Here is a 19035-nt window from a genome sequence, read left to right on the forward strand (position 1 = left end):
GACTGCAAAATTACACATAGAAATCTCTTGCATGCAAATCATGGGAATTGCAAAGGATCCGCAATGCACAGCTGACCAGGTTTTGCCCCGCACTTACTCAAACCAGGTCAAATCGGCACAACAACACCCCTCAATTCGCGGCCATCTACATGTTGCATCCCCCCCCCCATGAAACGCGTCTCTCTCAATTCATGCTGTGTGACCTTGCTGGGTGTGGGTAGACAAGCCGTATTATGAATAATCGATAGGACCGTGTACAATTCTTTGCGGGGAAATTCTCTTCCGCGTGGGCTGAGCTGCATACTGTGGAACCTGCAGCGTGTTGGCCAGTAAGATTCCCTCGTGCATCTTTCTGTTCGTACGTCACAATCGGAAGCTGCGAGTGCCTTGGATTGCTTTTCTTACGGCGAGGGAACTTCCCTCTTTATTGCTTTTCAATTCTCCTTCCTCTTTGCGAACAATCATCTGTGAATTTGCATAGTGGTTTCGTTGTGACGTCGTTTTCGTGGTGAGTCAAAAGGGAGCTCTCCCCTCTGAGACATCTTTTTGACAGGTAACCACCAGCCAGCTGTCCTTGAGCAACCATCAAGGTCCTTAAAACTCAAATTCCCAAATACACAAACGTCGTACACGAAGCCAAAGGTACCACTCGTACAACAACATCAAAATGCCTATCTCGGACGGTAAGTGATTCCAGTCGAGCTTGGAGACCAGTTCTCTTTGGCCTCAGAGATGCTCCAGTTAGCTGACGTCCGTAGCCAATCCTTTCGCCTATCGCGAGAGCCACAATGCCCAAGCTGTCTGGACCTACAAGATCTTGACGATTCTTACATGGCTTCTCACAGTCATCACCAGCATCTACTATACCTATGGCGTCCCTCAGGATGATAAAGTGTCCAGGCGAGGCACGATCTGGGGTCAAAATAATCGCTATCCTACGCCATTCTCTGTCAATTCTCTGATGGCCTCTCTGTACTGGTACGCCCCGCCTTTCTTTTGAACGAACTTCTGGCCATGGCCAATGCAATCCGTATACCAAAGCAAGAAGCACTGCTGACAGTACCAGGCTCGCCCTCTTCCTCTTTCAGATCGCCTACCTCTGGCACCTGTTCTCCAAGTCCACTGAGAAGGTTCAGGCTGCTGCTGGAGTCGGAAGCCACTTCATTTTCAACAACCTCCTACAATTCGCCTTTGTCATGCTGTTCGTCCGCGGACATTTTGTCATTGCTGAGATCATCGTGATCATCAACTTCTTCAACCTCTCCTCCCTCTACTTCCGTCATGCAACGCATCCTCGATTGATCCATATTCCAGCCGTATCTGGACCTTTGGCATGGACATTTTTCGCTTTATACTGGAATGGAGCCATCGCTGTCAACGCTCATTCGCTACCTGCTCGCATCCTGGCTAATATCGCCATCTGGGGTATCTTGGTCTATGGATGGTTCTTCCTTGTCATCTACAAGGTACGTATTCAGCAATCATCCACGGAGTTATACTTACATATGTTTCAGGACTATACTATGGGCTTCGCACTTTCCATTATCACTGCCTCGCTGGGTGTTCATCAATTCTTCATTAGAGCTATTGCATTCCAGTGGATCTTTGCTTTCACGATTATGGCTACCCTTTTCATCACTACTCTGCTCGTTGCCGTCCCAGGCATCTTTGGCAAGGAGATCAGCTTCCGGAGAGAGCAAGATGTCGTACCATCCGACCAAGAGAGAGCTCCACTTTTGGACGACGCCTAAGCGAATCCTGCTTAGTATTACAAGGGGAGATGTGCGAAGGTGAGGGAGGACTAGAGACCGTCGAAAATTGCATTAAGGGCGAAGAGTGCGTTGGGACGACTTGTTTTTCTGATTCTTGATACCACTCCGCTTCTTTCAGTATGGGGTTTGGGACAAAAATTCTTTTCTAAGTAATTGCTTTCCGATGGAGATACAAACAATGGTGTGCATCTGGGGCCTTGAGGGTATATTCGCAGGTTTTGCAGTTTCGCATGGGGTATGATTGATGAAGAGATGCTCGACTTTCAAAAATAAAACGTAAATTGAAAGAATCAAGAGCCGCATTCGAAGGATAGAGTGAAGTTTATATATGTGATCTAAAATAGTACCCACTTCATGTCATTCTAGCGTTCCCGACACCCATGTCGTGGTCCGAGCTCCAAAAACTTTCGAGGATAGGACGAAAGCTCCAACATTTTTCTCAGGACAACCACAACATACGCAATGATACGGCATATCCCCATCCCATGAAGTCTTTAATGAGATAATATCCCACGGTCTCCCTCTCCCTCACACGCAGATTGTATGGTACTGCCACCATCACAACCACAATGCGGCCACAAACGCGAGCACATGCACGACGAGCAGCACAATGCCGAAACCCTTTCCATTTTCCCTCGCAATTGCAACAGATATTTGCTCTGTCTCTCGAATCCGGGAGCTTCTCGCCCGCAAGAATGGCAACAGCCTCATAAGACGAGTTCTGCGACCGGAGGAAATATTGGAAAATAAGGCGAGATGTGATGATGCTCTTGAGAAATGGAGAAAGGTCGCGAACATGAAGGAATTACACGCATGGAAGCGAGAGAAGGGTTCAGTGGTGGTCGAGAAGACCAAAGGCATTTCCGATGAGGTTGTTGCAAGACATCTGCAGAGGATGATTGAGCAGGACACACCTGAGGCGGAAAAGAGTCTGGCGAAAGTAGCTACTTTCATGGCTGGGAGGTGAGCGTTTCCCCCTCAAGTCCTGGTTTTTCTTCACAACTAGATCTAATGGGACATGCCGCAGATTTGCAGCGAAGGAGGCCATCATAAAAGCCCACGAAGGACGCCTTACTTTCCATGATATTATTATTCGTCGACCTCCGGACGATGCATTGGGTTCCAAAGCCCCGCTTGCGATTGTTTTACCACAAAGCGGGAAAGAAGAAGACGGGCAAGTGGTCAAGATAAGCATCAGTCATGATACAGACTTTGCTACCGCGGTGTGTCTGGCTCCCACCGGAGCAGACATTGCGGCGGCGCCAGCTCCAAGTGTTCGTTATTATCAAAGCTCATCTCTTGCTACTCGCCATCTCAAAGTTGGAACTCCAGGAGGGATGCTGCCATCTGTCAACGATGCATTGAAGCGGACCCTTGATGCGTACGCACGTGCCATACAAATCGTGAAGGTGCATTATGGATCTCACCGAGAAAATGCTGTTCTCATCGAGGATTTTCCACCGGAAATTTCGACAGAACAACTCAATTCCCTCTTTCAATCAAGACCAATCAACGTACATATACAGAATCCCAAGGAGGACTCTGGGATGTCCAGATGGGCTATTGCTATCTTCAAGACTGAGTATGAGGCTCATGTGGCAGCTAGCACCTTTCAAGCCAACGAAGGTCATCAATACAGACGCGGCCACATTGGGCCTTGTACACATTTGAAGTCATCCTCATGCTTTGTTCAAAGGTCTCTGGTTGAAACGAATTTGGAGGAAAGGTACCAGGATGCCGTCGACATAATTGGACCTGGCAGACTTACCCGATATCATACCGTCGAAGTTATATCTTCGACATTTCAGCCACCAAACTCTTGTGAGCGTTTAAGATACGTGATGTTTCACCTCAAAAGCCAGGCCAATGGCTTTTGCCAAATCGCAGGAAAACGGGGGCCAGATTGGGTATGTGGCTATGTGCTCTTTCACAGTAAGCAAGAAGCACTCGATGCGATTGCTAGATATGATAATACGCCCATTGATAGTCCATGGGGCCTTCTCCAGTGTCGTCTCAGAATCTTAGCCGACCAGATGCCCTCTACTGGAAGTCAGACTAAAAGCTCTGAAGACGGTGAAGTGAAGTCCCAGCACGAAGAAGTTCAATCGGATAACATCAGGATTGCCGAATGTGTACCGGACAGTGGAGTTGAACTGAACTCCCCTCCACAAGTGGGAGACGAACGAATTGTGTGAGAGACACCTCCTCAGGAGCCTACGAACTTCGCTAGCGACTGTACTATCAGAGTGCATCTTCCCCATAAGATGGACGAATGGCAGTTACGTGCTATGTTTCTCAGAGCAATTGAGATCCATCAGCCTCAAAATACCAGTTATGCATTTGTTACTCATGTTGACCCTCGCACAGCTATGTTTGAGGCAGCGAGGTGTCACAAGGCCTTTATCAAAGGCGAAAGGAATCAACTACTGTGCACATATCTAGGTAGCGAAGTAGACCTAGAAAAACTTTATTCCCATGTGGTCTTTGCCTGCCTCAGAACCGAAAATCGTCTCAACAACATCCCTTACGATGGTTCTGGACTGAAGCCGATTGTACATGCTATGATCGTGGACGCATTGAAGAATGCTGAGCTCGACCGGCGTTTGAAGTCCGATCCTACTCATATGCCTTTAAACGCATCAGCATTACCCGCCCGCCATACGATCAGGCTTGATGGCTTTCCATCAAACTTTCCTCTGTCAGGGGTGAGAAATATGGAGATCCTCACAAAAGGCGAGCGTGGTACAGATTTCCTGATAGCAACTCTATTTTCGTATACTTTACAAAACCATCTTCCGCTATTATGGTTGCAGCTATGCACCCCGAATTTTCCGGCCCAAGTGGCCAGCTTGTCGAGTGCTCTTACATGGACCCAAGAATAGACTTGAAGGCTGCTCGGCAGCTTCTCAATCGATCTGATCTTGATGGTAACGAGTTTGGGACGGCTTTAAGCAATTTGATCGAACTTGTGAAGTTTCATAAAGCGGATGAGCTTCTTTCAAGCAGCTCTGAGATACTGCTCCATGGATCGAAGCATGTTACTACGAACGAGCAGCCTGGCATTTCAGAGTCCTCCAGCCAAGTCTCCAATGAGCTGTCAATTACAGATCCCACAAAGGATCCTGACCTGGAGGAATTGGACGAAGCGCTGCGAATCTCGCAAGAGAAGGGACTTGTGATGAAGTTTACAGACCCTGGGTTAACATGGAAAACAATGAGAAACAGCGTTATTGTCACCAATCTGCCATCCTCCGGAGAAAGAATTATGAAAGAGGCCGAACAAAATTTACGGGATGCGTTTCGAATTCCACAAACAGTCAAATGTTATATGAGGAAACCTCGTGGTCTGAAATTATTTGCTCTCCACGCCACATTGGTGTTTGATACCCCAGCTGAGGCGATAGCGATGGAAAGTCAAATTGACCAGAAATTTTTTCAAGGACGTGTCCTTGGTTGCAGATATCTCGGATATGGAACCAAGAATTTTGAAGCGCATGATTCTGCAAAGGAGACTGCTGATTCAATGGATTCAGACGCTGCAGACGAAGTGACTTCTGACAACCACCAACCAGCATCAGAAAATCCGGTAGCGGATGATATCGAGATCGTTCTTGGCACGGCAAAATCTACATCTGCGTTGACACGTCTGACTAATCATCTGAATACCTTTGTGCGCCCCCGACAGACCAAGGAAGAGCACGTTCCTCCGTTGGAAGTTAGTTCTGAGCATGTGGCTGAAGATGAGAGATCTGTGGAGGTAGTGGAGACCGGAAACATGAGGGAAGACGAGAAAGTTGTACCTGGAAATACGGACGATGCGGAAAAGCTCGCCGAAGGTCAGCGAACCAAGCAAGGAGGCCAACAGATGCAGGACAAACCGGTTGAAAATGATGCGGAGGACCAACAGGACATCGCCGGAATAAGATCTCTCAATCCTGAGGATCTGAATCCAGACCCCAGCAGAGCTGATGAAGGAGTTGCATCTGAGCTCATGGAAGATGTAGGATAAGTGGTTGAGGACCAACATGCGAAGCAAGACTATCGAGCTTTGTATGATCAGGCGCCTGAGAACGATGGTCAAGACACTGCTTCAGAAAGACTGTTAGACTCTGAGGATCTGAGTCGAGATGACATCGGGGAAGAAGATAAAGCCGCATCTGAGATCATGGACAACGCGGAAAAAGCATCGCAAGACGAGGATGACTTGCACGACAAAATCCTCGAAAATAATGAGCAAGACCGAGACGCTGGGGCTCAAGCGCCAGTCTCTGAGGATCTATCCCGGCATCGTGTCAAGGACGATGAGATAGCTCCATCTGAAATCATGGACGGCGTGGAAAAAGCGACCAAAGATCAGTACGGTTTGCAAGACAACGTGCCTGAAAATAACGAGCTCAACCAAGACGGCGGGCTTCCGAGCGACCGCTTGATCCCGAGAGTCTAGGACAAGATGAGAAATTCGCATCTGAGACGGAAAAGGTGACCGAGGCTCAGCGTATGAAACAATCAGATCCAAACTTGCTTGAGAAGGACCCTGAAAACAACGAACAAGATCAGCAAGGCGATGCTCCAGGAAATCTGAATCAAGAGGACTCCACGAACAAGAGCTGGATGACATCGGCGGTCGAGGCTCTCAAAGTGGCCTTGACCCGGACAGACAAAAAGTCTTAACATATACTTGATTTCGAAAGAACGGAGCCGCAATGGTCGACAAGATGTCGGACCAGAAGCGAAGATAGATGAGTAACGGTTTTGCAAAAGTGTGTACTGTACTGTAACAAATATTTGTATATGTATATATGTATGACATAATAGATCTTCACTTATTTATCATATTTGCAAGTCTCGCAGGTTTTTCTCGTGGTACGCAGTTCTATAGTCAGGACTTCTTCTTCTGTTGTTAATACATCCAATGTGTGTGCCTTGTTAATGTTGAAATTTTGCTTCTGCATCTGTTCCTGTTCGAAGTTTTTGATTCTGCTCAAATCGAACAATAGGGTGCGTTTTACGCGAGCCCCTGAAACGTTGATCATCACCGTTGGACCTGGATTGCATACGCCCTGGACGTCTGAAGGCCAAAGTTACGACCACCAACAACCACCTGATTAATCCTGGCTATTTTTGAGCCAACATTGACTATTTGAAACATCTCGAAGCAGATTTGTTGGCAAATGTAAAATTATTACATCGCGATTAGTTGGGCAAGCGCCCACACACTTGTATCCAAACTCTTTTGACCTTCATGCACAATGATATTACCTGATTCCATGATTGATATACAGTCAGGCTCCAACTTTACATTCTGAAGAGTAAAAGAAGATTCCTCTCGATTGTCTTTCGAGCCTCATTTAACTTCTATCTATCAAATCGAGGATCGCCACCATTCTTTATAATCCCACCTCTTCCTGACGCTTACCAGCAAATGTCGACAACAAGTCTTGACAAGAGCGAAGGCATACCAGACATAATTCGACAATATACTATCGCAAACTCAAAAAATCGGCACGTTCACCACGTATTTGAGCCCAGCTCATCGATTGCATTATACACAATCCACACCGGAAACATAAAGACGAAGAACCACAAATACAACTTAACCATACACTCCGGATGTTCCGAACAGGACCCAATCGTCGGAGCAGCTCGACTCTCGATGATTACCAACACCATCAAACTAACATTCGGCGACCCAGAAACTAAGTGCCCAAGATGGGAAGACATGGAGAGGAAACTCTGGGTGGGAAAGAACCAATACATGCTCTGCATAGACCTTCCCACCGGCGAAAGACGTCTATTCGAATGGAGGATGACTCACGACGTCCACGATATTCCTCAAAGTCCATTTGCGTTCGTGAGAAAGGTGGATGCCTTCACCTACAAGATCGACCATCGGCATCTTAAGCTTGTTGATCTGGAATCTGGTGGTATTGTTGCGAGGTTCATGCATTGTCCGCTAACTTGGCCGGGGAAGATGGGGGATGTGGAGATTTTGTGTGATCTTGGAGGCCGGAAGTGGGATGAGATTGTGATTCTTAGTTCTCTTGCTATACAGGCTGCTCAGTAGTGAGCCAGTGGTGGAGGTCTTGATGGGTGCACCGAGTTTAACGGAAGAAAAGAATGAATGCGAGTTCAGGGCAGCAATGAAGACTAATGATCCCGCCAGAGGGCTTCCAAGCAAAAAATTTGCAAAGTTCAACGTTGAGAGTAAATTCATGGGCGAGAGTTGATTGAATGAGAATAGTAGAGACTTTAGCAAAAGATGCATCTTGTCTGTGAAGAAAGGATCGTCCATCCCACCAGGGAACTTCAACTTAGAAGTGAAGGTCTTCATTTCTCGATCCCTGTCAGACGTCATGCATTGATTCGAATCTCAAGGCCAACCACTACTTTGGTAGCATTTCATAAGGACATTATCCCTCAAGGAAAGGAAGCATATTGACCTTGAAGTCAATAGGTACCTAGCATCGACTTCCAATTCCCTTCTTTCGCTCGATTCTGTCTCTCTTTCACAGCACTAGCCACTTAGATTGTTGTTCCCCTTGCTTTGCTCCAAGTTATCTGTTGTTATCGCGAGCGTAAGGGGGAGGAAGAATTGGAAGTTTTGGGTGCGAGAAGTAGGTGGGAATGGATTGAAAGGGGGGCAGGCGTGGTGGATGGGTTGAGGCTGCCAAGTAGAACTCACGGCCCGGTTTCAGTTGATCAAAAATGCGGCCAAATGAAACGGCTTAATTGTTCACTGGGATGAATACAGGGGTGCAATCCCATTGCGACTCTCCTTTCTTTCTCTTGGTGTTAAATTTGGTTATCGCGTGTCACGTGTGTACCTCAAAAAAATACTAGAGGCCTCGGCAAAGTGGGGTTGGATTTATCCGAACAAGTGCTTACATGCTTGCTTCATGTACTGCTACTTGCGCTTCGATATAGAGTGCCTTAAGAGGCACAGAAAGTATCTTTGTGATGTTCGTTAGCTTTATAAGAGTCTCTCAACTTGCTATCTGAATGCATCTAGCACAATGAACACTTCGATTCAGACGCTGCTTCCCAATCAAACATGTCGGATCGGCAGTGACAACAGCTTTGGGCCAGCTATTGCCCTCAACTGTCGTTCTTTCGATTTCACTTTGCTATTCGAACAGATCTTCTTGTCACTCATTCCATCACTATTCCTTATTCTATTATCCCCGATTCGCCTGGCAACCGTCATCCGAGGCGAAGTCAAGGCTGTGTCAAGTCCCATCCATTCATCGAAGATCGTATGGCTTTCATATATTTGGTGGAGAATTAGAGATACTGACACTCTCAGGTCATAGCCGTAGTTTATGCTATCCTGCAGATTGTTCTGCTGGTGCTTTGGTGCCTCTCACCTACTGAGCGAACCGAAGTCTCCATCTCGGCCGCTGTCTTGTCCTTTGCAGGAGCAGCATTCATCTGCGTCTTGTCTCATTTCGAGCACGTTAAATCTATCCGGCCTTCAGCGATCATCAACCTCTATCTCTTCTTCTCTGTTCTGTTTGATGCGGTACAGCTCAGGACACTCTGGATGATTCCTGGTTTAGACACAATTGCTGGTGTTTTCTCGGCATCATTTTCGGCCAAAGCAACACTGCTCATTCTTGAAGCAGTAGAGAAAGGTCCATATCTAGCACCGCCTTATCGCTGGACAACACCAGAAGCATTGAGTAGTGTATACAATGTGAGCGTCTTCTGGTGGCTTAACCGACTGTTCAGGACTGGGTTCAGGAAGGTCATTGCTTTCGAGGATTTGTACACGCTTGATCCTAATCTACAATCTGAAAAGCTACACGTTCTATCACAGGCTTCTTGGGATCGAGGTATGTCTTTTCATTATCATTGATTATGGTACTTACACTAATGGTTGCAGTAAACAAGGACACCAAGCATCCTCTTGTCAAGAGCACTTTTACGGCATTAAAGTGGCAGTTTCTAGCACCCGTGTTTCCTCGGCTTTGCTTGATTGGGTTCAACTATGCTCAACCGTTCCTTATCAATAGAACGACAAGATTCGTCACTGAACCATTGTCTCTAGATAACACGAACGTCGGATATGGCTTGATTGGCGCCACTGCGATCGTCTACATCGGTCGCGCTGTGGCGACTGGGCGATACAAGCATGCAACGTATCGTGGTATGACAGTGCTGCGCGGTGCCTTGGTTTCCATGATTTATTCTAAGACCTTGAAGTTGAATTTAGTGGGATCTAAAGATGCTCCTGCAGTAACTTTGATGTCTACTGATGTTGGCGGTATCACAACCTCTCTCGACTCGCTCCATGATATATGGGCGTGCACGGTTGAAGTCGCTATTGGCGTGTACCTGTTATGGCTCTATGCTGGAGTAGGCTTCGTTGTGCCCCTCATTCTCGCTTTCGTTTCTGGAGGCATCAATTACTTTGTGATTGGAAAGAAAATGGTAGGGTATCGCAAGACTTGGAACGAAGCCACTCAGAAAAGGGTAGCTCTTGCTGCATCTGCCCTCCGCGAAATAGTAAGCACGAGGATGATGGGACTTGGACCGCGTATACAGGCTCTCCTTCAAAGCCAGCGCGTCCGAGAACTGCATCGCATGAAGGGACTTCGTTGGATGATCATTTGGATGAATGTTTTTGGGGGGCTGGCAAGATTGTACTCGCCGCCTTTTGTCTTCATGGTTTATGTTGTTCGTGCGAGGTCAGGTAGAGGGCATCCTCTGAACACAGCGCAGGCTTACACTATCCTCTCTATACTAGGGCTAATAGTAAACCCATTGTCGATGGTAATCACAATGATTCCATCCACAATGTCATCTCTTGCCTGCTTCGACAGGATTCAGCAATTCCTTCTACGAGAGGAGCAAGCGGACGACAGATTATTGAATCTTCCAGTGAGTGGCAGTCCTGCTGCATCAACCTCAGGAATCGAGATGCAAATCCTACCACCCCGAGGGGGACTGTCTCAGAATGAGCATGCAATTTTACTGGACAGTCTGTCCCTAGGTTACTCAAAGAATACAAATGTTGTTCAATCCGCAACCTCGAGTCTAAAAAGGGGCACAATTACCATGATTGTTGGACCTGTAGGCTCGGGAAAGACGAGTCTGCTTCTCGGGTTGCTGGGGGAACTGAGGAGTAATAAGGGTTTCATCCGGTTGGATGCTCAAAATATCGGATATTGCAGTCAGAGTGCCTGGCTGCCAAATGGTACAGTAAGGCAAATAATAGCTGGTACCGAAGATGATTTAGAAGATGTCGATGAAGTATGGCTTCGAAGTGTAATTTACGCTTGTGCACTTGATGTCGACATCGAGCTCTTTCCTCGGGGAGAACATTCTCTGATCGGCAGCCGTGGTCTAACTTTGAGTGGGGGTCAACGACAACGTCTCGCTCTTGCCCGAGCAGTTTATCAAAGACAAATTCTACTTATATTGGATGATATTCTCAGCGCTTTGGATGCGAAGACCGAGGCACTCGTGTTCTCTCGCCTGTTCTCGAATTCAGGTATCTTGCGACAACAGAGGACAACAATCATTTTGGCCACACACGCAGGTAAATTCGGACCTCAATCTCGAAGATCAGGCTCATTCTGACAATCCTAGTCCATCACATGCGTTCAGCAGATCACATTATTGCTCTCGGCCCCGATGGAAGCATCGTTGAGCAGGGCAATGTCGCCGAGCTTGAGTCGACGGATGGATATATCAAATCATTAGCTATTGCAGAGTCACAGAAATGCCTAGATCAATCTAGCGATTTGGGAAAAGAAGAAATGCGTAATCTCCGCTCTTTCACAGCTCCGGCTTCAATTCCAACAGGCGATACGGGAAACGATGCACGAAGACTTGGAGACTTCTCAGTATACAACTACTACCGGAAAGCACTGTCTTTATCACGACTAGGTCTGTTTGTAAGCCTTGAGATATTTTCTGTTTCTGCTTATAAACTAATACGTGAGTTTCCCGCTAAGTGTTTTTGGTTCATGGCTGACTTCAGTGAAGAGCTCCTGGTCGGATGGTGGAGTGACGCAAGTGGTGGCCATACTAACTTGTTTATTTGTGCCGCTTTTCTACTGCCTTGCTTGGCACTATCTTCGCAAGTAGCTTACTTACGGTTAGCAACAGATAATTGAAGATCTGTGGTTGAAGCTGCTAACCCGTCCTAGCACTATACTGGTCAGCATGGGTCCCCTTGCTGGCCGACGGTTGCATTGGATTCTCACTCGCGTCGTATTTGCAGCGCCTTTGAGTTTCTTCACGAATACTGATAGTGGTATCATATTGAACCGTTTCAGTCAAGACATGACCATCGTCGACATTCAACTGCCAATCGCTCTTTTACAGACTGTGCACACGACGTTAGAGGTCCTTTGGAGTCTCGTTCTTATGTGCTATGGTGCCTACTACTTGTTTGCATTTGTGCCTTTCTTAGGCGCTATTTTGTATGCAATTCAAAATTTCTACCTGCGAACAAGTCGACAGATTCGTATTCTGGATCTAGAATTGCAGTCTCCTCTCTTCAGTACATTCACGGAGACAATAGAAGGCTTATCCACTATTCGAGCCTTTGGTTGGCAAGATAAATTGATGAGAGCCTTCCTCAAGAGATTAGATGCTTCGCAACGCCCATTCTACCTTCTTTTCTGCATTCAGCGCTGGCTCAACTTTGTTATGGATCTTTTGGTTGCTTGTATGGCAGTATTGTTGGTCAGCTTCGCGACGCAGCTGAAGAATACAACATCTGGCGTTGCTATTGGTATCGGCTTGCTGAATGTATTGGATTTTGGAGGAATGGCTGCAGCGCTTATTCAATATTGTACGTCTGAGAACAATGCTTTTTCCTTGTTTCGATATACTCGGCCCACTGTCCCCAGGTCTTCCAAGTCGATTTTTGTCGAGTCGCTGCTGACTACTGCATCATTCAGGGACTACCCTCGAGACTTCGATAGGAGCAGTTGCTAGGCTCAAGCAGCTAGAAGCGGATGTCAAGCCAGAATCTCGACCACAAGAGGTCGAGAAACCTGCTGGCGGATGGCCTCAAGGAGGTGCAGTGACTTTTGGCAGTGTCTCTGCAAGATATGCATCTGACTCGGAAAATGTTCTCCATGAAATTGACCTCAGTATCAAAGGTGGAGAGAAAATTGGTATCTGCGGCAGAACCGGCAGTGGCAAATCGACATTGATAGGCCTTTTATTTCGTCTCTCTCCTGAACACACGGGTACCATCACTATCGATGACCAGGATATCTCACTGCTGTCGAGGGAGGAGGTTCGAAGCTCTATCATCGTAATTCCTCAAGAACCCTGCCTACTATCTGGCAGCGCTCGTTTCAATGCTGCGCCATACACCACCAAGATCATGTCTGAAGCGGAGTCGGAAGAATTTGAAGCTCCAGAAGCTTTACCAACCACAACCTCGAGGTCACAACAGCCAATATCTGACACATCCATCATCAACGCCCTCAAAAAGGTCGGGCTTTGGGAACAGATTGCTGACGGTGGCGACTTATCCCAATCAGTTGATAGCATCGGTCTGTCCCATGGACAGAAACAACTCTTCTGTCTTGCTCGTGCTCTACTTCGGAAAGATACTAGTCGGGTTTTAGTCCTCGATGAGGCAACTAGTAGCGTCGACAAGAAGACCGATGCTGTAATGAGAGCAGTCATCGAGGAGGAGTTCCAAGACCATACTGTAATCACCGTCGCTCATCGATTGAGTAGCCTGAGCTGGTGTGATAGAGTTGTTGTGCTTGATAAGGGGAGGATTGTGGAGTTGGGGCATCCCGAAGAATTGATGAAAATGAAGGGTGGATGGTGGAAGCAGTTGTGGGATGCGCAGAATTGATAGGAGTCGGGACATTACAGGCACCCTACAACTTGGTACACATATGGTGTAATCAACAGATGACTCCTCTGTTCTATTCCTTTGACCTTTTGTGTCGAGTCAATGTTTTCTCAACAAGAAAAAAAACCGTCTCCGATCAACTACCTTGGCAGAATGGGCTTTTTTGGTTCACACGGAACATCGTAAACAGACCACAGAACACCGAGAATTGCTATCTCAGCCAAGGATGCCCTTCATTCACCTCAAAAACGTGCTCCCTCAATCTGCTATGATCTCCATCACGACGTTATTTCCCCTGAACGCTAAGCGAGGCCAAGCGTGCGGGGCTCCTTGATAGGGTAATACGTACCTCCCACACCTTCATATGGATAAACAAGCATTCAGGAACAACACCCTAGATTAGCGATATTGAAGCTCAATATAAATTTGAGGAACGCGTTTTTACCCTTCAACAAGCACTCGGGTGCCCACATTTTAGTATTCCGTTCACCATCTTCCATCAACTCTGCCTATACATAACGGCTTCCTGCCGAAATCTCCATAGCCCAGATCTATTTTAAAATTTCGGACGAAAAGTCCCGAGGTAAGTTCCGTAGTTGGAAACGGATTCCAAGGGCCGGAGCTAGGATAAATTATATTGTATCGTAGTTATAATTCACCGATTCTCACTGTGAAGATGGTGCCATCAAGTTCAATATGTCTTTCATTTCGATGCTCTACTTTTTGTTTGTACTTTCATGCATATCGTTATGCAATGGAGCAACCAATTGTCCCTTAATGGGACCGACATTCCCAAAACCTCAATATCTGTCCAAGAGTGCGGTACTGAACGCCGCGATTCAGAACCTGACGAGCCTGTTCACGGCGATAGATGCAGACAATTCGACTGGAAGTTACAATAACTCGTATTCTATTCAAGTCTTCTCAACCACTAGCTCGACACCACTCTTCGAGCACTCACACACAGCTCAGAACCTCACAAACCAGAACACCACTGGAGTCACGAAGGTTGATGCAGACACGGTCTTCAGAATAGGAAGTCCTACGAAAGCCTTCGCTATATATGCATTTTTGATTGCCGCGGGAGATGTATACTTCAACGAGCCCGTCACGAAGTATATACCTGAGCTTGCGGCACTCGCTGCTAATCAATCTGGAAATGCACTCACGAAGGTGGCGTGGGGTGATATCACGATTGGAGAGTTAGCAAGTCACATGGCTGGAATCGCAAATGATAGTAAGTCATCCAGATCGCAGACCTAGACAAAATACAGCTGATGAGACCCAGATACGGTCATTGGAGAGCTGAGCTTGACCATGAAGCCAAATGAGTCCATTGCATTGGGTTTTCCTCCTTTAGCATCAGCTCAAATTCCTCCCTGTGGTGCTTATCCACTCTGCAACCGTACACAATTCTTTGAGACTTTTCAACATCTGTATCCAGCTTTTGCATCAGCTGAGACTCCAGCGTACTCGAACATTGCTTTCCAGGTTTTCGCCTATGCACTTGAAGGTATTACTGGAAAAAGTTTCGAATCTTCCATTGAAGACGGAATTCTAAAGCCACTGGGTCTCAGTCACACTTTTTACAACGCCCCGAATGAATCTCTGGGAGTGATTCCTGGAACATGGAAAGCTACTCAGTGGGCTGTACAACTTGGAGACGAAACTCCGTAAGCCACCTTCACCTTGATGCAGAATTTCACTGATACTTTCCAGGGCGGGAGGCATGTACTCATCAGCAAACGACCTCGCCTCGTTCGGTCGTTCAATCATGAATTCCACCCTTTTGAGCTCAGCACAAACAAATCGCTGGCTCCAGCCCGCAACTCTGACCTCAGATATTCGAGAAACAGTCGGCTGGCCATGGGGTCTCCGAAGAATCCAACTCCATCCCGACAGACCCTATGAACTAATAACCGCATTCAACAAAGCTGGCGTAATCGGCTCATACAGCTCTCTCATTTCACTACTCCCAGAATACGACATCGGATTCTCGATTCTGGTTGCGGGTGATGGAGCACTTAGTAATTGGGAAATTGCTGATATATTTGGGAATGCGATCGTTCCTGCTATGGAACAAACTGCCAGAGAAGAAGCTCAGTCTACTTACGGAGGCACATATCAAAGCAGCACACTCAACTCCTCCATCGTTCTTGCTACTGATCCGAATCGTCCTGGGATCGGAATCAGTTCCTGGATCAGCAATGGAACGGATATGCTGCTCGTAGCCAATCTTCTATCTGATAATTACGTCAGTAAGAATTTCAGCGCGAGACTGTATCCTACGGATCTGCAAGTCGTGAATGCGGATGGGAGTAAACAGCTTTCTATGAAAGCGGTATTTGAGGATTTGTCGAATACGTTGCAGGATAGTATGTTTCTGGCGACTTGTGGGACCTGGATTGATCCTACAGGGTTGGTTTATGGGGCTCAAGCGCTGGATGAATTTATTTTTGATTTGGATAAGGACGGAAAGGTGGTTAGTATTTCGCCGTTGGCGTTGAGGATTGTTTTGTCGAAGGTGGGGTAAAGAAGGGAGTTTTATGGACGTACATATATGAATTGATTGTATTTTCGTGTAGATGCCGTTGTATTTAGAACAGAGCCATTGTAACACCCTAACAGTCAAGTGACTGCGCATTCCATGCCGAGGGCGCGGTGGGCGGGATGAGCGCAAAACGCGCGGAAAGCGCAGTGATCACGCCTAAAGCTTCAGCGAGCAGAACGCTATTCCTACCAAGGCAGGTGGGGTTCTGGGCACTCAGCTGCCTGGATAATGTAACCTCACAGTAATCGTCGGCCGACGAGACCGTTCATGATGCAAACAAATATTTGTGTCGCAGTTTCCGTGGAAGACAAAGAATTAAGAACCTTTATCACAACTATGCCCTCGGACCTAAGGAGAGCAAGCATCTCCACAAGGGGTGCCTCCACGCAGTGACTGCGACATGAAGACCTTTCTCCAGGCTCTCAGCATAGGCTGTCTGCTCGCTGCTTCAGCGACTGCCGGGTCCAACGCATCAGCACTCATTCCATTTCTACCTGTTGATGATGGCGGCATTACTTTCACAGATTACCAGAATGTGAACTTCCGATTTGCAGCGAAAGCAGCATCCACGAACTACATACCATTCGTGGATACCGGTAGCACTGGAATGGTAATCTCAGCGGCAGACATCCCTGAATGGACCGCAGAAGAAGCCGAACGCTATCCTCAAGGCTGGGAGTACCTCTCCAGCAGCAAAAAGCTGTATAACGGGAATTGGATTCCCAAAGACGTCTACTTCAACTTTGGTGATCCGAATCATGAATTGATTCATGCTCAAGTTCCAGTGCTTTGTGTGACTTCAGTCACCGTTTGCAATGGTGCGAAATATAATGCAACCATCAACAAAGGGTCTTGTCCTAAGAATCCAGATGGAACTCTACCACCAATAACTTATTCCCCAAAACGCATCAGGATTATGGGTGTTGGTTTCGACAGACAAGGAGATGGGATGCCACAGGGAACTCCAGACAAGAATCCTTTCATAAACATCGTTTCCATTGGCGGCACATTGTCAAAAGACTTCAGAGCAGGCTACATCATCACGAAAAAGGGTATCACCATTGGACTTACAGAGGCAAACATGGACGGCATGCAGTATGTCCAACTTCCTAAGATCCATTCTACAGTCCCGCGGAGTCCATACGATTGGGGAGCAATACCTGCTTGCATGTCCGTGGACAGCGCGCCATGTTCAATGGGCACAGCACTTCTTGATACTGGTTTGAATAACTCGTACATCACACTTCCATCCAACGCCTCAGTTTCGACGTCTCCAAATACAACTTTGCTTGTTGAGGGTTCAAGAGTGAAGGTTGATTTCGGGGTGGCTACTGATGATTTTATTGTGGGAGTGAATGTGAAGCGTGGAGTTACTCCTACGAAGGTGTCTGTGACTTTGAGTGATGCTAGAGTTCCGTTTATCAATACAGGACGACATGTATATCGGGCTTTGGAGGTAGCATTTGATGCTGTGGGAGGAAGGGTGGGCTTTAGACGTGTATCATGATCAGTCCATCCGTGAGAATTGCTCTCAATGGCAACCTTTTTACTTTACAACGTCATCAATGAGTTAAATGTGTCATAACAACGTAATACTTGTTCTGCTTAACTGTGCCGTGTGGGATTATACCTCAAAAATGGCCGTAAGCTCCTTTGCGCCGCAGAGACAACGGCATGCATTGAAATCTTCAATAAAACTGAAACGAAAAGAACGAAAAGAGCGAACATCCGCGCGTACGGCGTAGATGTACAAATTACATCATTGAGATTCCTACTAAGCACTACGGACGGCGTACCAAATGTAACTAGAGAGAGGCGACGAGAGAGTTGCCAGGTGACAAAGCCGACCTGACCTCTGAAAAAGTTTTCTTCGGCCTCGAGAAATGGGCGATCCTCAGAACTGACGGCATAGATCTGGTGATTCCAAATTTCTTGGTTCGGCCCGAGGAGAAGTGTCGCATACTAGGCCAATCTACAGTAGTAAAGGGAAAATATTAGGCTCATGTTTGCGGAAATTCCTAGAAGCTCTCCCGGCACGAAGGTGTAGTTCACCTCAAGCAATAAGTTGATTTTACGTGAAGCTATGGGCTTCTTAAGCAACTCAATTTCCCTTTGGACGGAAACCACATCTCCCAGACCAGACTATTCAACAAATATGCATTTCTTAATCATTCTAACTACGATGTTCGCCGCGGCTACTATCGCTGTACCAGCAATTGTGGCCATACCTAGACTCCCAGGAGATATAGAGAAGAGACTTGCTTGTGAGGAGGTTGCGTGCAGCAAGACTGTTGGCTGTGCTGGCCCTGCTGGTCCCGATTGTAATCCTTGTGACTTCAGGAACGGCGATAATGGCTTCTGTGTAAGTGGCTGATGATCCCGAGATATGATATTACCGTTTAGAGAGCTGACGATTTCATGTTGATGGATTAGACTTAGAAGCAAGTCGTCGAAGCGTTCAAAGCTTTGTGGGATGTTGGAATTTTGAGTTGAATTTGGCCTTGGTGTGGTTTTCCTACCAGGTTTTCCCATATCTACGTGCAAATGCAAAGGCTACGCTGAAATCAATTTACTTGCTTTGAATTATCTGTGAATAATATTCGAATGGATCTTCGACGAGGACGACGAAGCAGCTGCAAGTTCTCAATGAGTAAGGTTACTTCATAATCACTAGGAAAATCTTTTTAACAAATGAAGGCCAGTGAGGTCGTTTAACGCTTGTAAATTTAGAATCTAGATAATGTTCAGAGGTATGTATGCAAGTCAAGCATATAGCCAGAAGTAGAGTTTTCGAGCTTTAATCTTGAAGTGAAACAAAATCCAAGTCCCAACGCTCTTAGGGAGGCATATCCAAGGACGACCAGGACAGATTATACAAT

At 46.8% G+C, this 19035-nt stretch overlaps 8 protein-coding genes across 8 annotated transcripts; all 8 read left to right on the forward strand.

Annotated features, from left to right (window-relative positions):
* The first annotated feature begins 474 nt into the window (after positions 1–474).
* Positions 475–2060, forward strand: LY89DRAFT_685490 (DUF1774-domain-containing protein). Its single transcript, XM_018215098.1, has 5 exons — positions 475–508; positions 565–683; positions 759–978; positions 1067–1466; positions 1515–2060. The coding sequence occupies exons 2-5, from the start codon at positions 668–670 to the stop codon at positions 1749–1751; spliced, it is 873 nt and encodes a 290-aa protein (XP_018070909.1). The 5' UTR covers positions 475–508; positions 565–667; the 3' UTR covers positions 1752–2060.
* Positions 2061–2220: 160 nt separating this feature from the next.
* On the forward strand, positions 2221–4271 carry LY89DRAFT_87033 (uncharacterized protein). The gene is made up of 2 exons (XM_018223470.1): positions 2221–2735; positions 2800–4271. The coding sequence occupies exons 1-2, from the start codon at positions 2383–2385 to the stop codon at positions 3965–3967; spliced, it is 1521 nt and encodes a 506-aa protein (XP_018070910.1). The 5' UTR covers positions 2221–2382; the 3' UTR covers positions 3968–4271.
* On the forward strand, positions 4272–5915 carry LY89DRAFT_87034 (uncharacterized protein). Its single transcript, XM_018223471.1, has one exon. The coding sequence runs from the start codon at positions 4576–4578 to the stop codon at positions 5779–5781; it is 1206 nt and encodes a 401-aa protein (XP_018070911.1). The 5' UTR covers positions 4272–4575; the 3' UTR covers positions 5782–5915.
* Positions 5916–7194: 1279 nt separating this feature from the next.
* Positions 7195–7836, forward strand: LY89DRAFT_719253 (uncharacterized protein; the record flags this gene model as incomplete). The annotated part of the gene is made up of 1 exon (XM_018218481.1): positions 7195–7836. One exon carries the CDS (start codon positions 7195–7197, stop codon positions 7834–7836), a length of 642 nt encoding a protein of 213 aa, XP_018070912.1.
* Positions 7837–8683: 847 nt separating this feature from the next.
* On the forward strand, positions 8684–14095 carry LY89DRAFT_707748 (multidrug resistance-associated protein). Its single transcript, XM_018217635.1, has 7 exons — positions 8684–9025; positions 9076–9604; positions 9655–11313; positions 11364–11714; positions 11763–11874; positions 11927–12576; positions 12686–14095. The coding sequence occupies exons 1-7, from the start codon at positions 8786–8788 to the stop codon at positions 13603–13605; spliced, it is 4461 nt and encodes a 1486-aa protein (XP_018070913.1). The 5' UTR covers positions 8684–8785; the 3' UTR covers positions 13606–14095.
* A 221-nt stretch (positions 14096–14316) lies between these two features.
* On the forward strand, positions 14317–16138 carry LY89DRAFT_647214 (beta-lactamase/transpeptidase-like protein; the record flags this gene model as incomplete). Its single annotated transcript, XM_018211947.1, has 3 exons — positions 14317–14842; positions 14894–15278; positions 15325–16138. The coding sequence occupies 3 exons, from the start codon at positions 14317–14319 to the stop codon at positions 16136–16138; spliced, it is 1725 nt and encodes a 574-aa protein (XP_018070914.1).
* Positions 16139–16425: 287 nt separating this feature from the next.
* Positions 16426–17745, forward strand: LY89DRAFT_87056 (uncharacterized protein). Its single transcript, XM_018223472.1, has one exon. It carries the CDS (start codon positions 16557–16559, stop codon positions 17661–17663), a length of 1107 nt encoding a protein of 368 aa, XP_018070915.1. The 5' UTR covers positions 16426–16556; the 3' UTR covers positions 17664–17745.
* Positions 17746–18338: 593 nt separating this feature from the next.
* LY89DRAFT_734659 (uncharacterized protein) lies at positions 18339–18649 on the forward strand (the record flags this gene model as incomplete). Its single annotated transcript, XM_018219927.1, has 2 exons — positions 18339–18518; positions 18596–18649. 2 exons carry the CDS (start codon positions 18339–18341, stop codon positions 18647–18649), a joined length of 234 nt encoding a protein of 77 aa, XP_018070916.1.
* Positions 18650–19035: the final 386 nt, after the last annotated feature.

The sequence above is a fragment of the Mollisia scopiformis genome (assembly GCF_001500285.1).
Source record: "Mollisia scopiformis unplaced genomic scaffold LY89scaffold_13, whole genome shotgun sequence".
In the NCBI taxonomy this organism is placed as follows: Eukaryota; Fungi; Ascomycota; class Leotiomycetes; order Helotiales; family Mollisiaceae; genus Mollisia; species Mollisia scopiformis.

What these genes read in the sequence shown, in the direction of transcription:
- LY89DRAFT_685490 (XM_018215098.1), top strand. An exon ending in CTGATGGCCTCTCTGTACTG is followed by an intron (nt 979 to 1,066) that starts GTACGCCCCGCC and finishes TGACAGTACCAG; the next exon opens with GCTCGCCCTCTTCCTCTTTC. An exon ending in TCTTCCTTGTCATCTACAAG is followed by an intron (nt 1,467 to 1,514) that starts GTACGTATTCAG and finishes CATATGTTTCAG; the next exon opens with GACTATACTATGGGCTTCGC.
- LY89DRAFT_87033 (XM_018223470.1), top strand. Translation starts at nt 2,383, where the DNA reads ATGCCGAAACCCTTTCCATTTTCCCTCGCAATTGCAACAGATATTTGC. An exon ending in GCTACTTTCATGGCTGGGAG is followed by an intron (nt 2,736 to 2,799) that starts GTGAGCGTTTCC and finishes GACATGCCGCAG; the next exon opens with ATTTGCAGCGAAGGAGGCCA.
- LY89DRAFT_87034 (XM_018223471.1), top strand. Translation starts at nt 4,576, where the DNA reads ATGGTTGCAGCTATGCACCCCGAATTTTCCGGCCCAAGTGGCCAGCTT.
- LY89DRAFT_707748 (XM_018217635.1), top strand. Translation starts at nt 8,786, where the DNA reads ATGAACACTTCGATTCAGACGCTGCTTCCCAATCAAACATGTCGGATC. An exon ending in CATTTTGGCCACACACGCAG is followed by an intron (nt 11,314 to 11,363) that starts GTAAATTCGGAC and finishes TGACAATCCTAG; the next exon opens with TCCATCACATGCGTTCAGCA. An exon ending in TGCAGCGCTTATTCAATATT is followed by an intron (nt 12,577 to 12,685) that starts GTACGTCTGAGA and finishes TGCATCATTCAG; the next exon opens with GGACTACCCTCGAGACTTCG.
- LY89DRAFT_87056 (XM_018223472.1), top strand. Translation starts at nt 16,557, where the DNA reads ATGAAGACCTTTCTCCAGGCTCTCAGCATAGGCTGTCTGCTCGCTGCT.